Source organism: Benincasa hispida, chromosome 9, assembly GCF_009727055.1.
Source record: "Benincasa hispida cultivar B227 chromosome 9, ASM972705v1, whole genome shotgun sequence".
Classification (NCBI taxonomy): Eukaryota; Viridiplantae; Streptophyta; class Magnoliopsida; order Cucurbitales; family Cucurbitaceae; genus Benincasa; species Benincasa hispida.
Window position 1 is genome coordinate 18638454 of NC_052357.1, and position 12081 is coordinate 18650534.

General features: G+C 28.6%; 2 protein-coding genes across 2 annotated transcripts; both read left to right on the top strand.

Moving 5' to 3' along the window:
* The first annotated feature begins 377 nt into the window (after positions 1-377).
* On the top strand, positions 378-1301 carry LOC120086461. The gene has a single exon (XM_039043133.1). It carries the CDS (start codon positions 526-528, stop codon positions 994-996), a length of 471 nt encoding a protein of 156 aa, XP_038899061.1. The 5' UTR covers positions 378-525; the 3' UTR covers positions 997-1301.
* A 3289-nt stretch (positions 1302-4590) lies between these two features.
* Positions 4591-6004, top strand: LOC120086875. The gene is made up of 2 exons (XM_039043689.1): positions 4591-5019; positions 5440-6004. Exons 1-2 carry the CDS (start codon positions 4819-4821, stop codon positions 5818-5820), a joined length of 582 nt encoding a protein of 193 aa, XP_038899617.1. The 5' UTR covers positions 4591-4818; the 3' UTR covers positions 5821-6004.
* Positions 6005-12081: the final 6077 nt, after the last annotated feature.

Genomic DNA, 12081 nt, shown 5'->3' on the forward strand with positions numbered 1-12081 from the left:
CAATGAAAACCCAGAAGACAACAAACAGGGACCAGTGTCAGACATTATATATATATATATTTTCAAAAAACGCAAACCATTTCTCAGAACATCAAACGTGTTGATTGAAAGGTCAAATAGATTTTATGATTGGTAGAGTTTGGAAATGGTAGTCAATATCATGATCAAATGGGCCAACTCATTTTCAATTTTCTGTAGCAAAAATAAAACAATAAAAAAAAGAAAGTTGGGTCAGCTCCACTTTCTCCCTGTTTCTGTGGCCACAATGATCCAACAAAGATGACGCCTTTATTTACGTTACAAAAATTAAAAAGCTCTCATTTTCAATTCTCAACCCTTTTAAGACCTCTTCTTTAACACTCATTTTACAGTACTTAGCCGCGTTTCTTACACTTACCATCTCTCTTAAACTATATATTCGAGTTTCATAACTTCATTCTTTCATCAATCATCACTGACCCAAAACCAAATACATCTCTCTTAATCTCTCTGAAATTTCTCTCTCTTTCTTTAGAAACCATTCAAATGGGTTGTTTTTCTGCTTGTTTCTCTTTGAAATCAACAAACACAGCAAAGCTTCTAGACATTGATGGAGGTCTGATCGGAAAAGTCAGGCTTCCGGTGAAAGCGGCGGAGCTGATGCTGGAGAGGCCTGGCCAGGTTATCTCTCCGGTGGATGTGCTCCGGCGAACTCGTCGGATTTCGGCTTTGAAAGCCGATGACGAGCTTGTGGGTGGGAAGATATATGTGGTGGTGGCTGTGGGAAGAATTGGGTCTAAAGTTTCGATGACGGAATTGGAGAATTTTGAGTTGGGTTGCAAGAATAGGGTGAAGAAGAACGGATCGAAGGTGCAGCCGGCGGCGGCAACGGCGGCAACGGCGGCGGAGGAAGGTTCTGATCAGTTGAGTTGTGTTCGTGGAAATTATAAGCGGTGGAATCCCAATTTAGAATCGATTTCTGAGGATTTTTCACTCTCTTTTAGAGAGAAACATTAGAAGGATTAGGGGTTTTGGTTGATTTAATAGAACAGAGTGTAGACTAATTGTATCATAAAATTTATGGTAAAATTATACTTTTGATTCTCGAAAAGTTATCGATTATGTTCTTGAACAAATTAAAGATTTCAAGTGAAATACTTCTACAAACAAGGAAATCAAGCTAAATAGCTATTCTAAAGAATTCTTAGTAGTGTGAAAAGAACTACCAAGTAGAAAATTACCAACCTAACGTGGAGCAGTCAAATCAAGGAGTTTAATGCTTCGACTTAAGATATATAATAAATAATAATGGTTTTTTGTCACGTGCCATTTATGTGGTTAAAGAGAGATAAACGGACTAAATCAAGTCTCCAATTGATCGTTTGGTTTCACGTTTCTCTTCGGTCGAAGTCGGTTTGACCGTTATGTAAACCAACCATGATCGATTTTATTGGAAAACTAACTTCGACCAATCGATGCTCACCTCTAGTGTTAGATAATTCAAGGAGTTGTTGGCTTGAGAATCATGTTGAAGATCTTATTCCTTCTCATTTCAAGAAGGTTTGGTTGGTGGATGAAAAGAAAAAGAGGGAGATCGGAGAATTTGGGGGAGTTGGGTTTGAGATATGAAAGAGTATTGACTACTATAATTTAACCTAGTTATAGATAAACACTACTTAAATAAGAAATGATTTAGAGACAATAAGTTCAAGTTACAATGACTATCTTAGAGTTGTTTTGACAACTAAATATAGTAGGACTAGATGATTGTGTTGTGAAAATAGTCGAAGTGCGGACAAATTGACTTAGACATTCATAAATGAAAAAAAAAATAGTGAAAGTGAGTGAGAGATTATTATTTTTTCTTTTTGAAATGTCAAGGGGAGAAAGATTGTGGATACTAAAGTTTGTAACTTATTAAATGTAGTGTGTTTATTAATTAATAAAAAAGGATCTTGCTTCAGCATTAATTTTCCATTAAATAATATACATTTTCATTCAATAATATACATGATTGAAGCTAAGGTTGTTAGAAAATACCACTATGTATGTGTTGACATATGCTAGTATTTGAGTAAGGATGAGTTGTCTCATGTTGATGAAATTATTGATATGCATCTATTTTAGAGTGTTTATGTAAAGATAGACCTACAAAATTTGTATACAGTATAAAATTTATATAAGGTGAATATATGATTTATTTATCATTTCTTTGTAGCGTTGATAAGAAAAGATATAAATGTATCTCATTAAGATGCATGTCAATTCTTGTCATTTTGAATGTAGTCTCTTGGGGGAGTAACAAGGGCCTCGTCATAAGTTTAATAAACTAATTAAACTTAATATTCTAGGGACTTAGTCAAACAAAGTTAAAGAATATTACTTTACAAGATAAACTATGTTTATGAAAAGTAAAATGAGTGACAGTGTCGAAGTGTTGGTACAAATTTTCGATTAAAACTTCAATCTTTGATTGATTTAAGGGATATGTGTGTTCATAATTAGATCGTTGGTGTACTATTCATTATAGAATCTCAAAGAGTAAAATGATAAACTAATATGTTCGTAATTATGAATAATTTAGGAGTGATAGCAAATGTGTAAAAGTTATAACCATATCCAACTGTTTCATAACTCAACGGTCAAAAAACATGAATAACATTCTCTATAAGTCAAACTTTCGACATTTCAACTCCACATTTTTAATGCTATATATTAAAAGAGAGAAAAACTTTAGGTTGAATTAAAAATAATGTACTAAATAGATAATTAAGGCATCATTCGGTAACCATTTTTTTTTTTTTTTTGAAAATTAAGTTTACATATGCTACTTCCACCTTCAAATTTCTTCTTTTGTTATCTTCTTTAGCCAATGATTTAAAAAAAAAAAAAACAAATTAGAATTTGAAAACTAAAAAAGTAGTTTTTAAAAACTTGTTTTTGTTTTTAGAATTTGACTAAGAATTCAACTATTATACTTATGAAAGATGCAAATCATGGAAAGAAATGAGAAAAAAATAGGCTTAATTTTAGAAACTAAAAATAAAAAAACAAAATGGTTATCGAACAAGACCTAATTAATTAGGATTGATTGATCACAAGAATGTATAGGCTCCATTATTGAAAGAGGCTGAAGCCCAATAAAAGGCATAGGGTGCTTTATGGAGCCCAACTATGGATCTTGAACAGTATAAGGTCCAAAGCCATCCATTTGGGCCTAACAAGGCCCTAGCATTTTTCTTTCATACGTGCGTTTCGAAATTTTAAATTCTAATCTTTTTAATCGATGGTATATATTAATTATTAGCTAATGTAATTTTGAGAAACAATTAAAATAAACTCTCCATTTTTTTCTAAAAAACTTCATCTTTGTCTAGTCATGTTTAGAGGATTTTTTTTTCTATTCTTTTCCTTTCTGAAAATAGTATAGGAGAATCAAACCTCTAATTTTGAAGTTGATAATACATATTTTATGACTGTTGAACTATGCTCATTTTTGGGTTAGTTTTATTTCGTTACCATGTATCTGACCCACAAAGAAATTTCTAATTTTAATATTATTTTTAAGAAAAATAATTTTAATATGCCTAGGTATTGAAATAATTATTTATGCTTTTGTGATAAATTAGTATTTGTATTTTATCAATAATTTAATAGAAAAACGTTATGCATGGTGAATAATTTACTCCCAATCCCCATTTTAAAATATATATTTTTCTTCTCCCATACCCAAACTTGTTTAAAATAGGGATTCTTGGACTTATGAGCATGTAGATATTGGACTTTTCAAATCTCTTGACTTTTTTTTTTATTAAGAATGTATGTCTAAACAGTTAATTGATCGAATTATGCTTAGATTGACAATCTCCTAATCATGTTCTAGTAAAATTCTCCCTTTTTAATTTTATAACAATATAAAATTCGATGTATATATCCTTATTTGAAAGAAGCATCTAAAAAGGGTAATTAATTTTGGCATGACATAATATAATAATTTTTTTAAAAAAAAAAAACACAAAAAACAAGTGAACTAAACTACTAGTCCACCCAAATCCCTTTTACTCCACTCACCACATTTAAGGATAAATTATTAGGAATTATCATCATAATATCAACTAACATGGAAATTTCGATCAAAATCCAACATTAATTAGATAAGAGGATGATCTTAAATTTATAAGAGAGGACGATTATCGATCTTAAAAAGTATGGAATTTTTTGAATGAAACCAAAAGTAAAGTTATAAAAACTTGTGTCCAAATAATATCATAGAGATATGTGAAGGTTTGCAGACCCTAATAATAGCTCTATATATAGTAATTAACCTTTACTTCTTGATTCTTTCATTAAAGTTGGAAGTTCAAATCTTACCATAATAAAATGAACATTATTTCAACCTAACTCAAATTATATAATTAATTATAGAAAGAAAACATTTTTGAATTGCATAAAAAGGGGTGACTTAATTGATTGGTTAAATTTAAAAATAGAAAATGATTTAGTTAATATAGTTATTGTAATAGTTGAACTATCTCTTGACTTTAGTTAAATTTTCCACCAAATCCCTTTGTTGTTGACCAGATCTCAAGAAACCAACATGATCATCATCATCATCATCATTCCTTCCTTCCTTTCTCTTCAACAAAACAAACTTGCTTTAAACTCAAACCCCAACCACTCAGATCATCCAAATTTTCACCACCATTATCACCAAAATAAGCCTTCCCCATTATAATTAATGGAGCTGTTCAACAAACTCCTTTCCCACCTCTAACATTCCTCTTCTTATTCCTTCCTCTCCTTTCTCTCCTCCTCACCTCACCTTCCGATCATTCTCCGATGGGCAACGTCACCTTCGTCTCCGGCATTGGGAGAGTTGTTCTCTCCGACGGTTCCATTCAAAAATTCAACGAACCGTTCACAGCGGCCGAGCTGATGCTCGAACACCCACGACAAGTTGTCGTTGAGATCTGCAAAAGTACCATCATAAGAAAACGGCTAACTCCATTGCCAGCCGACGAAAAGCTCGATTCAAAGAAGGTCGGTTAAATCATTACTGAACTCAAAAGTTTAATAGTGTGATAGATTATTTTTCTCTCTTTCAACTTGATAAGTCAATTAGTTTTTCTTTAGATTTTAGATGTTTGTATTCATTGTTTATTGTACCTTTTGTGTCGGACAAAACATGCTTATTATTAAAGTATGCCAAACAATTGCTTTCTTTACATCTAGAAGGTAATTTCTAGTTTTTTTTAATGCTAATGTATTTTAAATAATGAGAAAAATAAGTACCTAAAGAGTGCTATAGATGCATTAAGCTTCATTCACTTAAGTTTAACTATGCCTTTTAATTTGCAAAAAAAACTTCTTATTTTAATTTTTATATGGAATTAGAATTATTACCTTAAAGTGGATAACATACAATATGATGAATCATTTACATTTCATATTGTCAACAAGGTTTATATGATGCTACCTATAAGAGGAGGCAAGCCAGCATCATTGTCGTCGGAGGAAATCCGCCGTGTTCTTCTATGTGCCAACTCGGCGTTAAGGTCGCGCTCTCTCCTTCTTTCGTCTTCTAAGGTTCTTCCTTGGTTTGCTAGGGCTGCGACGTCTGCGACAATAACGACAACGAGAGAGGTCCAAGTGGAGATTAAAAAGGAAGATCTTGTGAAGATCGAAGGAGAGGAAGATCGATGGGAAACGGAGATGGCGGCGGAGGGGAGGCCGGAGTATTTGAGCAGACAGTTATCTGGTAGAGGTTGGAAGCCAAGCTTGGATACAATTAAGGAGAAGAAATTTGAGAAGAAATATTCTCATTGGTTGTTCAACTTTTGAAGGCATTGGGAAACATATGTTATATGTGCTTTATTATTATTAAGAAGGTTTCATATATAATGAAAATATTTGGAAAAAAAAAATAGAGTTAATATAGAATGTTACACAAGTGTTTTTTCTTTTTTTTTTTGGGGTGTGTTGTTATGTTTATATTGATTGTTAGAAGGATTACTCAATATGATATATAAACCTGAACAAAATGATATACATGTTATTGACTTTTTTAAATGTCAGTTTTAAAAAACGAACTATTAGGAGTGATGCATGAACAATTTTTAAAGAAAAATCTAGCTAAAAATTTGAAAGTCTAGAAGTTTAATTGCTATAATTATAAGTTTCACACGATGTTTTACTAAATGGAACAAGGTGTAAATTGATATATTTATAAAAGTTTATGGTTTAAATTAGAAAAATTGGAGAAAATGACAAAATTCAGGAGTCCTTTAAATTTATGTCAAAAACCAGAAATAATAAGAATTTTGGCAAAACATGTGTTGTTCATGTAGTATCTACTTTTATAACACCAAATTTGGCCCTAGTATGGTTGGCTAACAACATTATTGAATACAGTGTAATTGTTATAGCGGGTATCGAATAGAAATACATGTAAATGGGAAGCATCGATTATGAGATTCCAACCAAATGAATTCAAGAGAAAAAGGTAGCATATTTTTTTGGTCAATTTGAATTTCAAATGGGTAGTTTAATATCAGATCTGATTTGATATAACCATTTTTCAAATTTATTCAAAATGAATCAATCTTTGATTTGTATATCTTCATTTTTATTTTAATTTATACTAGATCTTCAAATTTTACATTACCTTATTATTTCAAATTTGTATTGGTATATTGGATTATGACTAAAATTTTATTCATTTTTTTATACATATTATCATCAAATAAACAGTATATTTCATTTAAATTTTCTCATTTTCTCATTTTTATTACATTTTATCACTTATCATCTTAATACATTATTACATCATTTAAAAAAATTTTATACACACTTCGTTTTATCAATATCTCAAAAAAAGTCTTATCTTTTTATACAAATAAGTTAAGTAGTCATTGTTTCAATCTTTTTATTTTTGCTATGGATCTACATTGAGTAAGAATTATTTTTTACGATAGATGGAAATGAAAGTTTACACTATCATGATTATCATGTTATTGAAACTTATATTCCATCAAATTCGTCTTTCCCATAAATTGTTGATTATATTCAAGGTAAGCTTTTTCAGTCTTCCAATATCTATGTACTCGTTTGACATTGTACTTACAAAGTATTTAAATAGTGAGTCATCTCGTCCTTACTATTGATAATAATTCGGTCTTTGTTTGCTTTTTTTTTTCACTAGTCATTCTAGCAGTCCTCAATCTTTCACTACTCTTGTTCTTCATTCATTTTTCTCTTTTTTTATAATTTTAATCCTTGTTCAAATGAATTTAAAGGGTTGATTATTTTTAAACTTATTCGTTAAAAAATGGCAAATAATGTATAGAACAGATCAAAGTGCATGGCAAAAAGAAAGATTGTAGGAAGTTTTGATTTTCCTATATGTGAAAAACTCGTGGTATTATCGTGAAAAAACCCGGTGGTATTATTGATTTTCTTCTCCCACGATAGAGATTGATTGGACTCATCCTTCCGCTTGCAGAAGGATCAATTTTAGAGTTCCTTGCAATAGGATCAGTTTCGATGTCCCTTAAATGGGTAAACAAGGGTTAGAGAAGAATATACATGAGAAGGTGAAATTTTTGTTCACGATTTGCAATCACTTACCTTGCAACAATGGAAGGGATTTCTCCAGCCTATTTGCTAGTGTAGCCATAATGGAAGGGATTCTCCTCATGATGGGCAGGGAGATTTTGTGATGTGTCGCCTGAGCAAAGAGGTTTTGTGACTGGTCGGCCAAACAGAGTGATTTTGTTCTTCACGCTTTCGGTGTGTCTTGATTTCGATTGAGGAAAGTCGAAAATCTCTACTTTCTTTTATTGTGGAATTAGAGTTCTTTGTGTTTTTGGGTTTTTTTTTTTTTTTTAATGCACGCCTTGATTTGTGTAGCAATCATATCATGTAGGTGTAGATTTGAGGTTTGTAGGCTGCATCCGTTTAGAAACTCTCCGACTTCAATATGTGAACGTTGGACCTTTTATTTTAAGTGAGGGTAGTTTTGATAAATTTTTCATTATTATTTTTTTATTATTTAATTCAATTTTGCCATTTTCACAATTTTTAAAATATTTTGTTATTCCAAATGAAACTTTAAATTTAATCATTTATCTAGGCAGCCTTTTAAATTAATACAATTGTATTTCAAAGTTTTAATTGATGCAACCCTCACAATTATTTAGGAGAATAATGTGATATGTTTTCCCTTAGTTTATGAATTTTTAGATTAAAATACCATTTCGGTTCCTATATTTTGAGAGTTTCTTTATTTCATCTTTATGTTTTTAAATGTGTAAATTTAAATTTTATGTGCTTTCAAAAAATCTTAAAATATTACCAAATTTTATAAAAATCTAACTTTAAAATAACAATAAGCACAATATTTAAATTTAATTCAAAGTACATAAACTTTTGAGGATTTTTTATTATTATTATTAAATTGAATCTACCACTTGAGTTACACGGTGAGAGGAGTATCGATAGTCTCGCTATAAAATGTTCCAATTAAGTATCAACATGAGAATAATTCAATCGGACATAAGACATATGCTTTCCATCCCTACATTGATATAAATAAAATATATTATTGTCTCAAAATCAAGTTTTTCTCATTAGATAAAAAGTACAATAAAAATATTCAATGATGACAAATAATCAAACAAATCCATGTCATACATTAATAATTTCTCTTTCTCTTACCATTCAATAAAAATGAGGATGGTGGTTGCTTGCAGTAATATTTGGATTGACATATTTAATAAGATAAATTCTTATAAATAGAAAAATCTAAAAAATATTTAGATTTTATAACAAAAATTTTTTTGAAATTTATTGCTATAAAGTATAAATGTTTTTAAATATTTTTTATATTTAAAAAAATCCCTATTAATAATTTAATTTCATATTAATTAAAGATTATTTAATATTATTAATGAACTCTAATTTGAGTCATAGATCTTTTGATCGTTAAAATATGTTAGATTGAACTATGCCACTTTAATCACTATAAAGATTATTCTTACACTATACCATTCAAGTTAGTAATTCAACCATTAATTGTTGTCATATATTTCTAATAAACTCATTAATAACTGAAAGTTACTCATTAATGATACCAATATGAGCATAGCACTATATAATAAGATATTATTATTGTTATAATTATTATTATTATAAATTGAAGGTGGGATCTCCACACCAAACATTTGTTCAACTTAAAAAAATGGTGAAAAATATGTTTTTTGGTCCCTAAATTTTGAATCTAGTTTTTATTTAGTCCACAGGTTTCAAAATGTTACACATTTAGTTCTTTAGCTTTGAGTTTGATTTCAATTTAGTCCCTAAATTTTGAAATGCTACAATTTTTACCCATGACATTTGAGTTTTGCTTCAATGTGGTCATTATGTTTGAAGATTTACACTTGTAACCTCGATTTTTCACTAAATACTTATTTTCCGTCTTTAGAGTTAATTTATGTTAATAAATTAAAATTTGCTAAAAGAAGTATAATTAATTAAGCTTTACTATTTTTATCATTTTTAAAATTAAATTTAAAACTTCACTTCATCAATATTGTTAATTAAATAGACATTGTTGTCAATAATTGAAAATGATAATTGAATAAAAAATTAAGGTTAAAAATGTAAAATCTTGAAACCTATGGACCAAATTGAAACAAAACTGAAATCTTAAGGGTAAAATTGTAACATTTTGAAACTTAGGGACTAAATTGAAACAAATTTCAAAACTTAAGGACTAAAGATGTAACATTTTAAAACCTAGAGATTAAGTTAAAAACTAGAGCCAAAACCTAGGGACAAAAAATGTATTATTTTCTATAAAAAAAAATTAAAATGATTTTTGTTATTTTGACAAATCAATAAATAATTTTTAATTACATTTATCCCTTGTTTGTCTCATGTAGATTTTTGCATGTCTAATTTAAGATCAATATTTAATTATAATTTGCATTGGTAGGAAAAAGAATATTTGAAGTTTTTATAAAATTTCTGTTTCCAAAACACTTTAAATCCAAAAGAATTGTGATACCAAGTGGTAACCAACTTCACCAATATCATTATTATAGATTCATAACACATCAACTAACTTATCTCAATAATAATAATAAATCAACAAACATTGTACTTTGTCTCTAAAATCTAGCTAATCACCAACCAATGAAAATCATGAGGCTGTTGGGAGAAAATTGATGCTTAAAATCTTTCTCCAATTTTATGGGTTTAAATTTTATTAATTAACACTCCTAATTTCCAAAGATATTTCATATAAAAGATTTTATATTCACTTTAAATAAAAATATTTTCTATGCATTCATTTGTAAAGATGAGAAACACTTTTTTTAACCACTTAGGATGTGTTTGGTATGTGATAAAAGTAGAGAGTTGAGTTGAGTTAGTTAAATTATCTAGGGAGTTAAATTGTCTGTGTTTGTTTGCAGAGTTGAGTTGAGTTAGTAATTATTGTCTGTGTTTGTTGTGAGCTGAGTTGAGTTGAAGGATCTAATGCAGTTTTTTTTGTAAATGAGATTAATTATATTTTTTTCTGTTTATTTTTTTATTTCATTTTTTTATTTTTTAGTTTTATGCTTTGCTATTGTTGATTAATTTTCAAATATACACGTATTTTCTCAAATCATTTATGACATAAACTGGACAATCTCATTTTTTTTCTCAATTTGTAGAACATAATATATTATTTTTCATATATTCTTTTCAAAAACTGTAATAATTCTAATTCTCTTCAATCGATAAAACATATCAACAAAATATATTTCATATTACTGCTTAATTAATTGGTATATTATATATTGTATGTATATATATTGAACGTAATTATCCCAATTACTAATTGGTATATTGTATGTATATATATTGAATCTTGCTAACTTAATTTTATTATTTCACATATATATAATATGGATAGTATATTTTGGGGATCCAAACGGCAAAAATGAGGGAAGAGAGAAAGAAATGAAAATAGAATCCAAAGGTTTGACGATAAAAAAAAATAATAATAATAGGGAAGAGAGAAAAATGAAAATATATTGATTTTTAGGGTTAGTTTTGAGGAAAAAAAGGGGGAGTTTTGAGTAGGTAAAAAATGGGTTTTAATAACCCATAGGTTTGACGATTAAAAAAAAAAAAAAAAATCTATATCCAAACGACAAAGATGAGGGAAGAGAGAAAGAAATGAAAATATATTGATTTTTAGGATTAGTTTTGAGAGGATAAAAAAAAAAGAAGTTTTGAGTGGGTAAAAAAGGGTTTTAATAACCCATAGGTTTTCTTGATAGGCTTAACAAACATGTAATAAATACACACCCAACCCAAAAACTCATACTTATTTATCAAACACCTCCTTAAGTAATTGAGAAAAACCATCATCTCTCATATTTATGCTACTTAAGTTTAATTAAATATTAGTTTTATCTCATATAAAATTTTGTTTGTCCTCATTGTCATTAAAATTTTGGTATTAACGTGCATTTAACAAAAGTTTTATACTCATATGTCAAAGGACTATAGTTCAATTGAAATATAAATACGCTAGTAACCACAAGATCTATGGTTTTAATTTCTCTACCCCAATTATACTAAAAAAAAGAAAGTTTTATACTTTTTATGGTAATTTAACAACATATAGACAAAAAAAAATATTATATATAAAAGCTCAAAGATTAATTTCAGGTGTTAGATAAATAAAAAGACCATGAAATAGAACAAAAAAAAATTGGGTCTACACTTATAATTAATCAACTATTTATTAAGGTTTCTTTCCCACACTCAAAAGATGGCATATCAACAAAAATCAATAGACTATATCATTCCATCTTCATTCTCACTTTACATTATTATTCATTTAGCATCTAAGATAACTTTTTCCTCTCTATAAAGTGAATGTGATTGATAAACATATTTGCGTAAAAAGGATATCCAAAAAGTAACTCTAAAACTGATTTCAACCTAATTATTTGTCTTCATCGTATAGATAAATTTATATCTTTACTTCATAAAATTATATATGATAAACATATATGTAATTTTTTTAGTAAAAAGTAAAACAAA